The sequence below is a fragment of the Mustela nigripes genome, chromosome 13 (assembly GCF_022355385.1).
Source record: "Mustela nigripes isolate SB6536 chromosome 13, MUSNIG.SB6536, whole genome shotgun sequence".
NCBI classification, from domain to species: domain Eukaryota; kingdom Metazoa; phylum Chordata; class Mammalia; order Carnivora; family Mustelidae; genus Mustela; species Mustela nigripes.
The window spans coordinates 53,024,045-53,040,829 of record NC_081569.1 but is presented as its reverse complement, the minus strand read 5'-3'; the positions used below and the strand labels follow the sequence as shown (position 1 = coordinate 53,040,829).

Here is a 16,785-nt window from a genome sequence, read left to right as displayed (position 1 = left end):
TAATGTATTTATTAAAGACAATAGATATTGTCGTTATTGGAAGGAATTATAGTGCCCCAACACTTTGTCACCAGAAAGAGTCAAGAAGAAACAGCATGGCTTTGGATTTGTGCCTGGGTTTGAATGCCAGCTCTTCTGTTTACTGATTTTTTTTTTGACACAGAGTAAATTACTTAACCTCCAGAGTCTTGGTTTCCTCAGATAAAATGAAAATGATATAGGTTCTTAAGAAATTTAAATGAGGTGAGGCACCTGGATGGTTTGGTCGATTAAGTATCCAAACTCTCGATTTTGGCTCAGTAATGATCTGTGAGGTTGAGCCCCACATCGGGGTCTACCTTGCAGAGTGTGCTAAAACTCTCTCACTCCCTTACCCTCTGCCCCTCCCCCCACTCACATTCTCTCTATTTCTAAAATAAATAAATTTTAAAAAATACTTTTTAAAAATGAGTAAGTAAATAAATAAGCATAAGCAACATGAAGTTCTCGACACATGTTTCTTTTCCCTTATTGTCTGTGGAGTCCACTGTAATCATAAAGACAATATCCAGAGAATATCTGGTATCTCACTCGAGACCATGAGAGCAGCCCCTTCCTAAGAGGATATCTGAGTCCCATACTGAATGAGAAAGGAAGTTTTGAGTGACATCGTAATTATGAATGAGCTTTTTCTCTATGTAAGGAGAAAGTCCTTTTCCTTTTTTTTCTTTTTTAAGATTTTATTTATTTATTTGACAGAGACAACGAGAGAGTGAAACACAAGCAGAGGGAGTGGGAGAGGGAAAAGCAGGCTTCCCACTGAACAGGGAATCAGATGTGGGGCTCAATCCCAGGACCTGGGATCATGACCTGAGCCAAAGGCAGACACTTAACGACTGAGCCACCCAGACACCTGGGAAAAAGCAGTCTTTATAGATCTTTTTAGCCACTGAAGCCTGTGAAGTTATTTCCAAGCATCAGCTGTAGGAATACCTCCCATCTCAATCCTGCCAACCTGCCCTACAGGCTCCTAACTCAGCTGGGCCACTGGGAATTTCCTTTCAGAGGACCGACTCTCTTCTGGTCATGGTGTTACTTTCCCTCTCCAGAGAAAGCCTTCATGTAGCCTCTCAGGACTGCCATTGGGATGAGTTCAGCTCAGAACAGCCTGTAGTTGTTCCTGGCTGGGGCGGGGGATGGGGAGGGCAGTTTCATAGGAGGAAATTAACACCTACCTTTGCCTTTAATAACTTTTTCCTTGCAAAATTGGAATAAGCAGAGGAACTTACCATCCCGAGTGATAAGTGATACAGGAAATGAATGGAGCAAAATTCCATTTCCTGATTTATTATGACTTCTGACTTTCTAAACTTAAAGATCCTTTAGCTCTACAGTCGATTTTATGTAAGAGGGTCCTGACCTGTCTCCCTGCTGTGACTCAGACCTTTCCAGAAGCCCTGTCCTGTATGGCAAGGAGCCCAAGAATGGCTGTGCAGAGCACCAGCATTTTCACATGTTTGGATCCACTCTCCGTCCAAATGCCTAAGTGTTCGTGTTTTCCATTTAAGTGCCAAACTCTGCAGTGCCCGGGGCCATGGAAATGCTGAGCATCAGTGTTTCCAGTTGCCTACATTACTCATCAGAAGAGGCTAAATCCTGCAGTAATCTGTCCTTGGATTAATTTTTAAGATGTGCAGCGTATGATAAAGTGGATTGGTCCTTTATCTTCAAATGCCGGTTTGGAATTTGAGCTCCTTGCGACCTTCAGGTTGGCCCCAGCCTCTGAGTGAGGGGCAGTTTCTTCAGGCAAGGAGAGGCCACATGACTCCCCAGCCTGTTTCAGTGGATGGTCGCTAGGATTATGGAGTTCCTAAATCTGGAAAAGCAGTTAAGACAGCTTCAGCTCTGTAACTACTGTGCTTCCCTTCCTCTGAATTCCCTTCTGTTGGTTGTTCTGAAGGGTCAGGTACATTAAACCTACTTGAAAGTGATTTTTTTTTTTTTTTAAGCACTGTCTTCAATAGAGGGACTTACTGATTTTGATAACGCAATTCAATGACTTTTCAAATCACTTTCTAGACTCAGCCCTCAAAGCTATGATTCTCCATATTGCTAATTTTTCCTGATGTTACAAAAGACAGTACTACAATGTTTTGGCATTTTTATCTACTGTTACCCTAGTAACAGTAGGTTTAATTACCCCTAGTAATTAAAGTTTCTAAAGTTATAGAAACAAAACTGATCATAATAGTATTTATTGTGGGTTACAATGTATCAAGCACTCTCGTAATTGCTCTGCAGAGAATAATTCATTCACAACCCAAAACAACCTCATGACATGATTTTCACTTGACAGATGAGGAAACTTGAGTCCACAAAAGTAAGTGACTTGCCTAGGGTCACACAGTGAGTTACAAAGCCAGACTCAAACCCAGGGATTCTGGTTCTAGAAATGTCCATTTATCACTACACGTGATACCTCTTGAGTGGTATATAGGACATCAGTCATTTGCTTCATTAAAATCATAGGAATCATCATGGTACCTTATAAACAACTTTTGACAGCATCAATGTGGGTATTACTGTCCCCATTTCACAGATATGTGGAAACTGATTTTCTAATAAAATCACCCATAAAGACTTGGTATTTGAACTCAGCCCTCCATGTCTTTACTTCTGCTCCCCACCCGAAGACCACCTCACTATGGAGCAATTTGAAGGACAAGTATCTTGTTTAAATATGGGGTACAGGACCCTTCTCAATCATTTGGAGCTTCAAATGCCCTCATAGGGTTAGAGATTTCTTCCTTTAGATGAGAACAGATTTATGAAACAGTGTGCAGAAGCCATTGCACAAATTCCTTATTTTCTAATTGGAAAATCTTCACACTACTCACATTTTAAAACTAAATATACCTTATCAGATGATCTTTTACAACATGAATATTATATGAAGGACTTTTTTCTTCAAATACACTTTCCAGACATTGCTCTAAGTACTAAGCATATGCTTCCTATCCAGTAATTATCAACAGTTTTCCTTTAGTTTCTAGATAATGTGGGTCCCAACTCTGTATTCTGCATAGGTTTTAAACGTAGTCTCGAGCCCTAATTTTACTTTGCCTGTTGATGATCTTTGTGTTCCAGTAGCAGCTTCTAGTGGTGCCCATTCTCTTAGAAAAAAAGGAATTTTGTAAAAGGCAGTGGCATTTACCACAGGGATATAATTGCTCATCCTGGTGGTGGTTTTCTACCAAGGGAGGAAGCCATACAGGAGAAATTCTCCCAGCTGCCATTCCTCAGGAAGATGTTTGGCAACTATGGCACATTAAGGCTAAATAAAGCTTGGAATTCAGCTTCTGATGGCATCAAAGCATGAAGACTGTCCCTCATGAAAGCATTCTGGATCTTTACTGGCAGAGGCTCAGGCTAGCACAGAAGCCAACAGCATGCTCTGGGCCAGTGGCAAGAGTGGGCATTGGCATCGCCATGCAACACTGTCAGTGTGTCCTATTTTAAAGGAGTCTCAAAACAGTAAAGGACCTTCTAATTTGTTTTTTTTTTCCTAATTTGTATTTTTCTCCAGCAAGAATTGGAATACCTTTAAAATCAATTGACCCCCTGAGCATTTATTTCAGTTAACTTCTTCATATTCCCAAGTTCACAGACATCTCTTGGAATTTTTTCAGATGACTACTGTGATACTGTCCAGAAGTTAAATAAAAGGAAAAGGAAACATTCCAAGCAGGAAAGATGGGTTTTTGATGGGAACATAGGAAAGACAGGATGAGACCATTGTAGCAGGATTTGCTGAGTTTTACTATCATTGATTCCTTTCATAGCAGACTTGATGATGATAAGGAGGAAAAGATTTGGGGACCTGGAATACTTAAACTTCAAAAAAGGAACCAAGAGTACTCAGACTCCTCAAATAGGAGCTGAAAATGTGTCAAACCTATGTGCTCTTCAAGATGGGCTTAGATTCCTTTGTTTTAAATGAACTTGTTCCTCATTCTCTGTAATGAAGCAAGGTATAAAGTTACAACAGCCAATTCCAAGGCCATCCCAGGCTAATGTGTGTGTCACTGCACATTGTGGTGCAAATAGTCCAAGTTTTATGTTAGGTCAAACTTTGTTCCGCTACCACATCTCCTCCTCAAGCTTCCATGAGTCCTTCCCTTCCTGCCTTACCAATGCCTCACTGTTCGGGAGGTGTGTCCTTCATTCCTTTTGCATGAGTTATTACTTCCATCTGGAATACTCTTATTTATCTAGTGGATCTTTGATCCTTTGAATTTTGTCCCATGCTCCTAGGCCGACTTGGCACCTTCTTCTATCTTAGAAGACATTACCTTGTGTATATCTTTATTCCAGTAATTACACTGAATTGTAATTATTTAAATGTTTATTTCCCACCAGAGTACAGGTTTCTTAGGGGCAGGAACTGGGTTTTCTGTCCTGGACCCCCCAGCCATGACCAGTATTGGTCATGAGCCTCATGAATGTTTGCAGAAGGGTGGGAGGAAACACAATGTGGTTTTGTCAGTTGCCATTAATAATCAGAAGGGAGTTCTACTTTTTATTAAGGAGTCACTGTTTTATTATTTTTTTAAGATTTTATTTATGTATTTGACAGATGGTAAGAGAGAGAATTTGAGCAGGGGGAGTGGGAGAAAAGAGGCTTCCCACTGAGCAGGGAGCGCCATGCAGGGCTCAGTCCCAGGACCCTGGGATCATGACCTGAGCCGAAGGCAGCTGCTTAACAACTAGACTTTCTATATATTACTCCCAGCAGCTTCGCTATTTTAAAATCCACCACTTTGTTTAGAACCTACTACTAGAATAGCAGTAACCACTGGAAACATTACAAAGTTCTAAGCTGAGATAAGAAATGTTACATAGCATAGATATATGTACAAAATTTGTAAACAACTCATGTACCCATCATAAGAGGGTTTTTTATTATGGCATATTATGAAGCCATTAAAATGTAGTTCCTAATGAACATTCCATTATACAATCAAATGTTTGTGATAAGTAGAAAAAACAAGTCACAAAACCTACAATATCCTAGTTTGGGTAAAGAGTTTGTATGTGTGTGTTCGAAAGTAAAAGCATTTTTTTATTGAGTTACATTGTTTACTTATTTAAATTCTTCTATATGTATTATGAACATTTGTAATGAACATGTATTACTTCTAAAGTAAAATATATATATATGTATATATACATATATATATATATAATACTTTTTTTGCCTGAAACTCCATTCTAATCCCTAATGTGTGCTTCTTCACTGCTCTCTTGCTAATAGAATTGTAAACTTGGTGGGGTATGGGCAAATTAGTTATGATAATTTACTTTGAGAATTTCTAGAATAAAATGGTGTGACACAAATCCTGAGTGGTGATTTTCTCATGACTTTAGGTAAGGTCAGGAAATTACAGATTATTTTATGAAAGAGATTATGTGTTAATAGGAACAAAAATCACCCATACAGTGTATAATGGGCAATGTGTTTCCCTGCTGGTATGAACTAATATTTTTTCTTTACTCTCTCTCTCTTTTTTAATCGTACTCCGTTTTAATTGTGATGCTGTTTTTAATACAACTGTTAACACTTTTTCATCTAAATATCAGGAATTTTGTTTTTTATATTCTTTTTAAATTTTTATTTATTTTTTTAAATTTCTTGTCAGTGTTTCAGAATTCATCGTTTATGCACCACACCCAGTGCTCCATGCAGTATGTACCCTCCACAATACCCACCCCCAAACTAATAGAATTCTTTAAAAGAAACAAGCAAACTGTGCCACACAGTTTAAAGGCTGGATGACCTTGCCTTTTTTCACCTTGATGGCTCTTACATCCGGGGCTAAAGTGGTCATACCTTTTAGAGGAACTGGAAGAGGTCAAGGTCTTTGGGCATCTGGGAATAAACACGCACGCATGCACGCACGCACATACGCACACACGCACATACGCACACCCGCCATAGGACCCACACCCAGCAAAGCAATTTGCTCATTACTTCATACACCCAGCCAAAATCTGAGCACATGTTCTGGGGGGTTGAATTCATGTTCATTCTCATCGCTGGCCATTTGAGCGTTTCCTCTGAGACTCCTCTTGTCTCCGGCTGCCCTCTTACAAGCTCAGGAAATCCTTTCTCATTGCTCACCTCAGGGCAGGAGAGCCAAGTTGTGTTTTAAATGCGGAGATGCCACCCCACCTCCCATGGGTGGCCTGTGAGTGCCTTCTCCAGAGTCCCACACACCTTCTTGTTCCTTGCTCACCAGGCCGCATACCCAGAGCTGTAGCCTCCATCAACCAGCACCTCCTGAGATCAGACGACGTGGTGAGCTGTTGCCTCGACCTTGGAGTGCCCAGCATCTCCTTCCGCATCAACGGGCAGCCCGTGCAGGGGATGTTTGAGAACTTCAACACAGATGGGCTCTTCTTCCCTGTGGTGAGCTTCTCAGCAGGTGTCAAGTAAGTAAAGGCTGGGATTTCATGAAGAGTAGCTGTTAGCCCACCTCTCCACTGCTCCTGTGAGCTGGGGAGCGTGGTAATTCCTCTTTGGACTTCCATGCCATGGGTGACTTCCCTGCATGCCTGCCCCCCCAACTCCCTGCACAATGATAGTGAAAGCAGGAGGATAATCCAGAATCACTGACTCAGGAGATACTTGTTGAATACATACCTACCGCCAAGGGTTTTATAATGTGCAAATATAGTAAGATAACTAAGATCCATGTAGAACCTTGCTTTAATCATTATTTTGAAAATTACATGCTCACTGTTAATAATTTGAAAGATACAGTTATAAGTAAGACAGTATCATCCATGATCTCGCTGTGTAATGTCTGCTAACATTTTGGTGTATTTTCAAGTCTTTTAGTTTATGCATACATGAGGATTTTTTTAATTGACATCACACTGTATATGAAGTTTTATGTCTTGATTATTTTTCATTCAACAACACGCTAATGAGCCTTTTCCTGAGTCATTAAGTATTCTCCTAAAATAATTTTTATAGCCACATAATATCTTTTTATTGGCTGTCCCATAATATAGCTGTTACTTTGTTTTTAGACTTTCATGCCAACTTCCATTTTTATCTTTATAAGTAAAATTATTAGGGACATCCTTGAGCATACCTCTGCCTGCATTTCTGTTAAGATCCTCTGTTTTTTTTTTTTTTTTAAGATTTTATTTATTTATTTGACAGACAGAGATCACAAGTAGGCAGAGAGGCAGGCAGAGAGAGAGGGGGAAGCAGGCTCTCTGTGAACAGAGAGCCTGATATGGGGCTCGATCCCAGGACCCTGGGATCATGACCTCAGCCAAAGGCAGAGGCTTTAACACACTGAGCCACCCAGGCACCCCCCTGTTAAGATCCTCTTAAATGGATGTAGAAGGGTTTGAACTTTTTTGAAGAAAATTTATAATCACATAGCCAAGTAGATTTTCAGGAAGATTGTATAGAACACTTCAGAAATCATGATCAACAGTTTTGAAATCTCAAAAGCTCTGAAAGCCGTAAGTTGTTTTTTTTAATATTTAAAAAAAAAACTCATTTTACTGCAGCCTCATTTTACTGCAGACTTTGACCTGAACTCATTTTGTGGTAAAATTGTTGTCAACAGAAATGAGGCTGCTTTTAGTCTTTCTTTTATTTTACTTCTTTTGAATATTTGCATGTTTTACTGCAGAAATACTAATGTGTTTGATTATGGGTCTCAGCCCCTCACCTGGCTGGTTGTTCTATTTAATACATACTATGTAGACTTTCTTTTTTAAAATCTAAAGAATTCTGAAGTCTGAAACACAACTCCAAAATTTTCAGATAAAGGCTAGTATAGTATCATTTAAAGCAACATATGGGAATATCCAACCGATTGGATCTTCATTAACTTTTACTGTTATTGGTTATTTTTTATCTTTGCTAATTTGAGAATAACTTAAAGTTTTCATTTTCTATTTATTTGATTACCAGTGTATCAATGCAGTTAAGCATTTTTTATACTTACTGTTCTTACATATTATCTCAGCCCAATGTTTTTATTTTGTGTTCTCTGCCTTTCTGATATTAATTCTAGGAGCAATTTTTTCTACATCAAGACTAATACTGTGTATTAGTATTAGTAACACTAATACTGTGTTACTGGTTTCAAATATTTTCCCAGTTTAGGATTTACATTTTCACACTTAGTTTTATTTTTCTGTTGTTTTTTGTTTTTCCCTTTTATAAAAACAAGTCAAGGAAATACCAAGAACCCAAATCATACTATCCAGAGATAATCGTATTACCTTTTTATTTATCTATCTCAGTATTTTGACATTAAATTGGATTTATACTACACAAGCTGTTTTTCTACATACTGTTATGAACTGTTGTGTTCATGGCTCTGCCTCTTCCCTTGTACCAGTTAGAAGTTGTGTTTTTTGTATTTTTTAAAGATTTTGTTTGTTTATTTGACAGAAAGAGACAGCAAGAAAGAGAACACAAGCAGGGGGAATGGGAGAGGGAGAAGCAGTCTCCCCACTGAGGGAGTCTGATGCTGGACTATGATCCCAGGACCCTGGGATCATGACTTGAACTAAAGGCAGATGCTTAATTACTGAGCCACCCAGACACCCCAGATGCTGTATTTTTTTAGTCTGACTATTATGTTCTAATGTCTGCAACACAAAACCCCATTACGAGTTTTCTTCCCCCAAAATTTCTTGATCCCTGTTTGTTAAAGAGATCACAGTCAACTGAGTGGGAAACTAGAGTCAATACAGTTAGAATCACACTGGTTTCCATGGAAGCCATTGGAAAGGGTCATGAAAGAAGGGGTGTGGAGAACAGATGGTTGGAGTTCGGACCACAGAAAAACCATTTCAGAGCTTGGGGGTGGATTTCCAAAGTGACAGCACCATGATAGGCCTCAGCACCTCAGGTAGACTGATAAACTAAGACACGTTCATATTATCTTCCAACAGAGGATGAAATTTTAGTTCTGTTTCAGTTAAATAATTTAGAAATAAATATTTATCCTTTGGAAATGATATTCAGCCTTGGCATTTGACATAGGCAAATACACATGGTATAAGTGAATATATGTTTGCAAACATACAGAATAACACAGAATACATATAGATACATGCACATATTTGTAAACCTATCCATGTAGATGGATACAATATATTTAAATTAAATATCATTGAGATTCTATTAACAAATGGAGATACACTATGGTAAAACCTCCGTAGGGCTGCAAATCTACTCATCAGTGTTTCAAGCCAGAGAATCTTCTATCAGCCCCAGTGACTGTATTGTAGAATTGCAACTTTTTTTTTACTGTGTTTCCCTCTGCTGAGGCTATTGCCATTAATAAAAAATAAAATAATTAATTTTAAAAGAAGAATTTATTCCAGTTCTCCCATTTTAAATATGATGTAACCTATCATTCCTCACTGATATCCATAAGAGGCATGTAGAAAACAAGGAACATTATTGAAGGAGACACTGTAAGCACAAAGAGAACTGATTGGAACAGAGACCCTTTGGCAGTCAGGAGTAGGGTGGTGAACAGCATTGTATGTATCTCCTAACTTTATTCCCCAGGAAGTAAGAGGATGAGTAGAAGTCTAGATCCGATGTAACAGCATTTGGGTCATCCACCTGTTGGCTCAATACCTTCTTTGGAGAGACAAGGTCTCTCTGAGCAGTCTGTTCCCAGGACCATGCTTGCCTAGGTACTAATGGCCTTGTTCACCCAGCATCACCACCTTTCCCTTCTTTGTTTTGACCATATCCCACTCTGGGTTTTACTTGTTTTCAGAGCAAGTACATCTGCTTCTCAAGCATCTCATCTGAGAGAAGTGCTTAGCCAGAAGTCAGAACTCTGGAGAAAAGGACCTTTTTTGGTCTGCTGGCTAATGGACTTTCTCAAGGCCATACAACAGTCTTGTATAATGATTTTTAATCATTAACTCATCCATCCAATATCCCTCAGCGCAATGATACAGGATCTTTAAGTGTGTGAATTTATTTATTTATTTATTGGCGAGGACTTATTGAAATCTCTTGGCAAAGAACTGCAGCTAGAGGTGAAGAAATAGGTGATTCAAATGTATCCACATATAGAAGATTCTTCTAGCATTTCTCATCCAGGTTAGCAGAGCATGCAGCCCTCTCAGTACAGGAAAAGGAACAGCAAAGTTCCAAGGCTAGACAATTCCTTTTTCTTATCCATTTATAAGGCACAACTGGTGAGAGTATTTAAGAAACTGTCCAGATATATTGACTTGAAAAGTTTGTACTTCAGCTATGAGAACTTCTTGCTTACAGCCCCTGAACAGTTTGAAAGCTAGAACGTGGTGCCAGGGTGCTTGATGTCTCTCAAGCCTCCTTTCTGTCAGGAAAACAGGAAAAGATCACCTCGGACATATCCCAGTCTTTGGTTCTCAGAACATGATATGATCTGAGGAGAGATGGAATTGAGTGCACATTTGGAAAATACATTTTGATGAAGCACATCCAGGTCCCTCACATGATATCCTTGGTCATTCTCGGTGCTACTCCTGTGTCAGAGAGTAGCCAATGAATTTATTTTACTTGTGAACAAACAGGATCAATATACCAATACTTACCCTCCTATCAACTGGTAAACTATGACTTGGTGCTGAAACCCAGAAGTTTATCTCCATGCTACTTTAGTTCAGTCGTACAGAAAGCTAGAAAGAGAAACCAGGATATTAATTTCAAGTCAATGAAAATATCTTATTGAAAATAAGTAATGGTTATTAATGTGGTTGATCTAGGTGACTGAGTCCTCTGTGCCAAGTTCCACTGTGAGTAATCAAGATGAGGAAGGCAAACAGAAACCCTGAGGCCTGGGGCGCCTGGGGCGCTCAGTTGGTTAAGCATCCACCTCTTGATTTTGGCTGAGGTCAGGATCTCAGGGTTGTGAGATCTAGCCTTGCACAGGGCTCTATGTTGCATGGAGCCTGCTTAAGATTCTCTTCCTCCCTCCCTTCCTCCCCCGCAACTCATCCTCATGTGCACACACACACACACACACACACTCTCTCTCTCTCTCAGAAAAAAATGTGGAATCCCCCTTAAAGCAGTACTACATGTCAAGGATGACACTGCCCCCAAAAATGCAAATTTGAAAGCTGAAAGAATAAGGTTTTATTTTTCATATACAAAATAATAATACAATTGAAAAGAAATTTTTGTTTTCACCCAATATAGTAGAATACATGCCTGTTTCTATAGTTTCTTTCCCAGCAAGGTACAACGTCATGCCTTTCTAGGAAGAGAGCCTTCTCTTATCATAGAAGCATTCAGGATTGTTTCTCATATATATCTTCAACTTCTGTGTGGCTTCTAAACTAGATTTCTCTTGTATACCCCTATTTCCTCCTATTTAATGGTCTTTGCTGAGGTCACAGTCTTGAATTTGTGACCTCATAATTATTTTTATAACTACAAACTATGTTGTTAATAATACCTGATTAAGATGTCCCTGCCAGCAATCATCGAAAAGCAAAAATCTTTTGCAATTAGATTTATCCACAGTGAAGTCAAAGGCAGCATGAGTAATTACTAACAAAATTCACAAATCAATATGTACTTTCTTTTCTAACTATTATGAATGTGCCTCCTTAGTTCTCTTCTCCGTGTGGTTTGTTTGTGGATACTCTTCATGCAGTAGACCCTCAGTGTAACAACCCTGATTGAACAGAATTTGGGATGAGGCATGTGTACTTTGGAAACCACCCAAAAAGTTGAGTTACTTAAACGCCAGCAAACCCCTTATGAAAATATAGCCTCACCCTGCAAGATGGCATCTTGGCATGAACCACACCAAGAACATGACACAGAAGCCACAGCATACAGTGAACTTGGGGTGATACTTTTTGATTTGCAGAAAATGGAGGAGTTAATTGCTGTAGTAGAATGTATTTTATAGCCGTAGTTAAACCCCTGATAGACCTATTTAATTGTGTCACATAACTCTTTTACCAGCCCTTTCTGATTTATAAAAACAATATCCAAAGGTGGTTGGTATTTGTGGTTGCTGTTTGTTTTCTGTTGGTATCTACCAGACTTGGCCAAAGTTCAGGTAACCAACAGCTTTGCTATTTCCAGCATGCTGTGGTTAATGCTGTGGAAATTATTGCTGAGATAAATATACCTCTGTGGAGAACATGATGAGCACTGGCTGGATTGCCCTGGGCTTTCATCAAACCCTGGCCAGAAAGACGTATGAATGTGGGAACGCATCACTTAGATTGTTCTCCCATCTTTGCGATAGGAACTGAAGATGCAATTATGAATCATGCCTTCTGAGTTGAATTCAGGTCAGCCAAAGCTTGTTAATTCTTCCTCCTCTTAACCACAGCCTGTATCCTTTTCTTCTTTGGAGTACCTTCCCCACTGTCTGGGAGAGATTCAGTAGCAGATGAGAGCAGTGAGATGTCCAGTAAGACAGACTCAAGTGACGTCACATGTTTGCGAGTAAGCTGTGGATAAAGAGCCCGAGTCATCCTTCTGGAGCATAACAAGCCTTGTCTTGATTTTTACTGTGTTTTTTATTCATGGGTCAGTCTTCCAAATCTGAGAACTTGCACTAGGCAGTCATCTCCTGCAGATTGGCAATCCGCAATGCTTAAGTCTCAAAAGATTAGGTTGCAAATGCTAGCAGGAGTGTTTCAATACAATTTGCTCTGTTTTCAAAATCAGTCAAGGAAATAAAAAATTCTTCCACATATCCCCCAAATTCCCCACTCCTAGGAGATGATTATTGAAGCTGTTGCTCATCTCTGAGGTGGCGGGATCTAAGGACACAGTCACTTACAGTAATCACTTCAGGAAGAAAAAAAAAATAAACCTTCTTTCAGAGCTGATAGAATGTCTTGAGTTATAGGAAGGACTCAGAAAATGATAACAGGTACTTTAGTGCAGGAGATTAAATTGATTAATGAAATTGATTTTAAAATCCATTAATGTAGAGAAATATCCAAGGATCAAGAAGAACTAATTTTAATGAACTCAATTCTTTAATTATCTTTTTATTTTAAATTTAACATTTTCTGTGAAGCCAGGAGATTCTGAAAGTCCCAAGGAGCAACAGAGAATGCACCTGGAGAAGAGAGATTTACATTTTCATTGGAAATTTCTCATTTATGAGTGGGGCAAAGGATTCAGATGGTTAACTTTAAGGGCCAGATACTGGATTTATTGAAAGAAGTAGACTATGCGTCTATAACTTGGTTGTTTTTCTTGCTGTCCTTTCAAATCTGTGCTCTGGGCGAATTCTTGGGCAGACTCTGTAACCTTTATTACTCCTTGTAAGAATGAGAACATCCTTGTTGGTAACATAAAAATGCCATTTATTTGGCTATAAAAACTCAGATTTGTATGCAGCTCATGTGAGAGGTCTTTCCCATTGGCCTTGCAGTCAGAAGCCAGGAGACCGGGCTCCTCCAGCGCCAGCCAGCTCTGCCTCAGACCCTCTGTTGAGCCCAGGGGGAGCTGTGGGGATGGGGAGGTGGGGAGGTGCCTCGGGCAGCCCACCTTTATGTAATGACTTGGAGTGTTTACACAATTGCTGCTGCCTTCTCTTCTGGGACCCATTTGTAGTTTACTCCAGATAAGGCGATGAGCATCTATCTCCCTGCAGTTCTTTCTACACAGGCTTTACCACCTATGCTGGCTGCTCCCTTCTGGCCAACCTGAAGCCCAGGCTTCCCACCTACCCCAGTTCCTGGGTTTCTGATCTCTGTGCAGTTCTTTGCCTTTCTGGGCATAATTCCTTTCAAGATAGCTGACAGTTGGCTCCCTCATAGAGTCTATCTGGCCTTCTAGGAACATTGTCCTTGGTCGCACCCTGAACAGAAGGGCAGCTCTTTCCCTTGCGGTCCTCTCTGTCCCTCTGTCTCCTTCTCTCTTTCTGTTCTGTCACCAGGCAAACATGTCCCTCACTAAATTCCAGGGGACACTTGCAAGTTTCTCAGTGTTCTTAAACACTCAGCATTTGACTTCAGATAGGAGTGCATTCCCTTTCCTTTCTCCCTGACAGTTCTCTCCAAATGACTTATTTCCCTTTCTTATGGGGGGGGAGGTATGTGACAGGCTAAAGCTGCATTGGCTCATCATTTTTGGACGGACCCTCATAGTGGATCCAGCATCTCAATCCAGGGTGTGCAAACATTGGCATCCTCTGAACTATCTGTCTGTGGGACCTCTGCTAAAACTCTAAGAGGGGGAGTCCCTTTCTAATATCTTCAAATAATTAAAGTGAGTTTCAAGGATTTCTTTTGATTATTCCCTTGAAGCCTATCTTTTATCACTAGTTATTTCCTTTGACTTGGTCAGTCTGGATCTCCCAGAGAGTTATGAGGAGGACCACCAATATTAGTGGTGGTTTGTTGGAGCCTTTCCAAGAGACTGTGGGCCGTGAGGGAAGGAGCCATAGACATAGAGGTGCCTGGCACCTGCTCTTGTCCAATCCCATCTACTGAGCGGGCAGGGCTTCTGTCTGGCAGGTCTCTGGGAGCAACCCAGGACCATTTCTTCCACCCACTGAAGCATAGTGTAATGACATTTAGAGACAAATGCTTCAGTGAGCAGTAAACACTGATTTCTGGCTATGTAAATTTTTTATTTTACAGTTTTGTGGCCATTAGAGGAGAGAAGACATATAACCAAATTATCATTCTCTTTTTAATAACTGAATATAAAAACAGAAATTGTGATTTCCCCTATGCGCTGCGTGGTACTCCACCTTTTCTGATTCACTCTCTATCCCGAAGATGACAGCAGATGTTACAATGTAAGAGAAATTTTAAAACAAAACAGAACTGGCAAGACAGTTCATGAATAATTAAGTCCAGCTAGAAGACCTCTTAGGAGATGATTTACTTGTTCTTGGAATATGTACACTAGTGAGTAACAAAGAATACACTTGCTGTATGAGCTCTGAGGCATTCAGCTTCTCACAGAAAAGATACTCAAGGAGAAGACGAGACCAAAAAAACCCACAATCTTCTTTTGCTCAAAATGATCTAGTTCTATCCCATGATTTCAGCATGTCAGTAACACAGTCTGCTATGTTGCTGTTGAATTGGGAAGTTCTCAACCCATAATTTCAAGGCTTAGTCATTATTTCCTGAAAGTTCACTAAATTAGTGACATTGAAGGCTAATGACTAAATTTTGTTTTAATGTCATTGTTCATATTCTTAAAACATGTATACCAACCCCATTATGTAACATTTAATGTAGGAACATTCACAAGGGACTATTGTGATTCTAATTCTATATTCCTGTTTAGTACTTCAGAATGGGAAAGTGAGGGTTTCGTATGATTTCTATAATTAACTTTAAAACAGCATTTTGTAAAATGCTGTTTGGATAAAGAATTTGTATTGGGAAGGGAAAAAAAAATACCCTTAATGTCTCCCACTTGGAGAGAGAGTTTTATTTTCCGGTTTCATAATTAGGCCACTTCCACAATCACAATTACTCAGCCAACACTGAGACTCTCTTGTAAGGCTGCCTGACCAGAACATTCAAGTGAAAGGAAGTGAGGTCTGGTGGAGAGTCTTGCTGTGAGAGCTTTGCTGGGTCATAATGCTTCCCCCACATACCTCATGTTCCCGCACACATGTACCCACTCCAGCCTCACAATCCTTATTCCAAAACAAAAGTGGGACCCGGCTGCTGCTTTCCATCTTGTCCATCATCACATTGGTTCAGCCTATCTTCATCTCCCACTGTGCCTAGTTTGGTGTCAGGTGCCTCCGAACACCTGCTAATTGGTCTGCTGATCTCTTATCATAGCACAGCAAGAAGCAGCTTGTATTTCTTCCCCTTACAGACGTCCCGAAGCTGCCCACCTAGAATACAATCTCCTCTTCTTGCCATGGCTCACAGACTCTACCTGATCTCGCACTGCACCCTCCCACCTCTCTCCTGCCCCTTGGGCTCTTTCCTGCCTCAGGGCCTTGGCATTTACTGTTCCTCTGCCTGGAATGCTCAGTCTTCCAGATTTTAGACTCCTTAGCTCCTCTTTATCCCACAGGGTCAGCTCATGTCTCCTCCTCAGAGACGCCTTCCTGCATTCCAATCTAGGAGCCACCCTCTTTCGGGGGTTATTCCACATTGTCCTCCTTATTCCCTCCTCAGTACCTCCGCATCAGTAATTATGACTATTTTTCTAGTTGGATGCCTGTTCTGTGACGCCAGGACACTGTAGTCTTTGTTCATTGCCGAGTCTTCCGTGCAGAGAACAGCACATCCTATGGGTTCAGTAACTCGTCATTCTACAGAGGGAGGAGGAGGGCGAGAGGGTTGAGAGCAGATGCTCTGTATGTATTGTTTTTTCCTGTGGGACCTGAGTGTTGACCATGCAGGGCTACATATCTTTTTGTGCTTTCAATTACTTAAAACTGTGGTCACATCTCCTCAGATTAATATGGTTGCTGTTGATTTGCAAAAGTCCTATTTCTTGTTACAAAGCTGGGAGAATATGAAGTGTCATTTTGAAATGTTTCATTGTCGTCCTCTCTTCCTTGCAAGGGGAGCTTTGGGATGTAACTATAACCCTAACCTAACCTAGATGTGAGGCTGAAATTCAGCCAGAATGCTGAATTAACATATTGAAAGGCTTCAGTACACTGGAAATCAGTGCCTGCTATTCTTGTGAGCCCCCGGGTGTCTTTCCCCCTTCCTGGGAGGTCTCTGCAGGCACTGCTGGAGTGGACCAAGTGTCAGGCTTGGATGCCAGCAGGGTCATGGTGC

At 40.3% G+C, this 16,785-nt stretch overlaps 1 protein-coding gene across 1 annotated transcript in view; it reads left to right on the top strand.

Annotated features, from left to right (window-relative positions):
• RYR3 (ryanodine receptor 3) overlaps positions 1 to 16,785 on the top strand; it is a 355,591-nt gene that overhangs the window by 125,532 nt on the left and 213,274 nt on the right. The window contains 1 exon segment of the mRNA XM_059372112.1: positions 6,279 to 6,471. Coding sequence (XP_059228095.1) covers positions 6,279 to 6,471 — 193 coding nt within the window.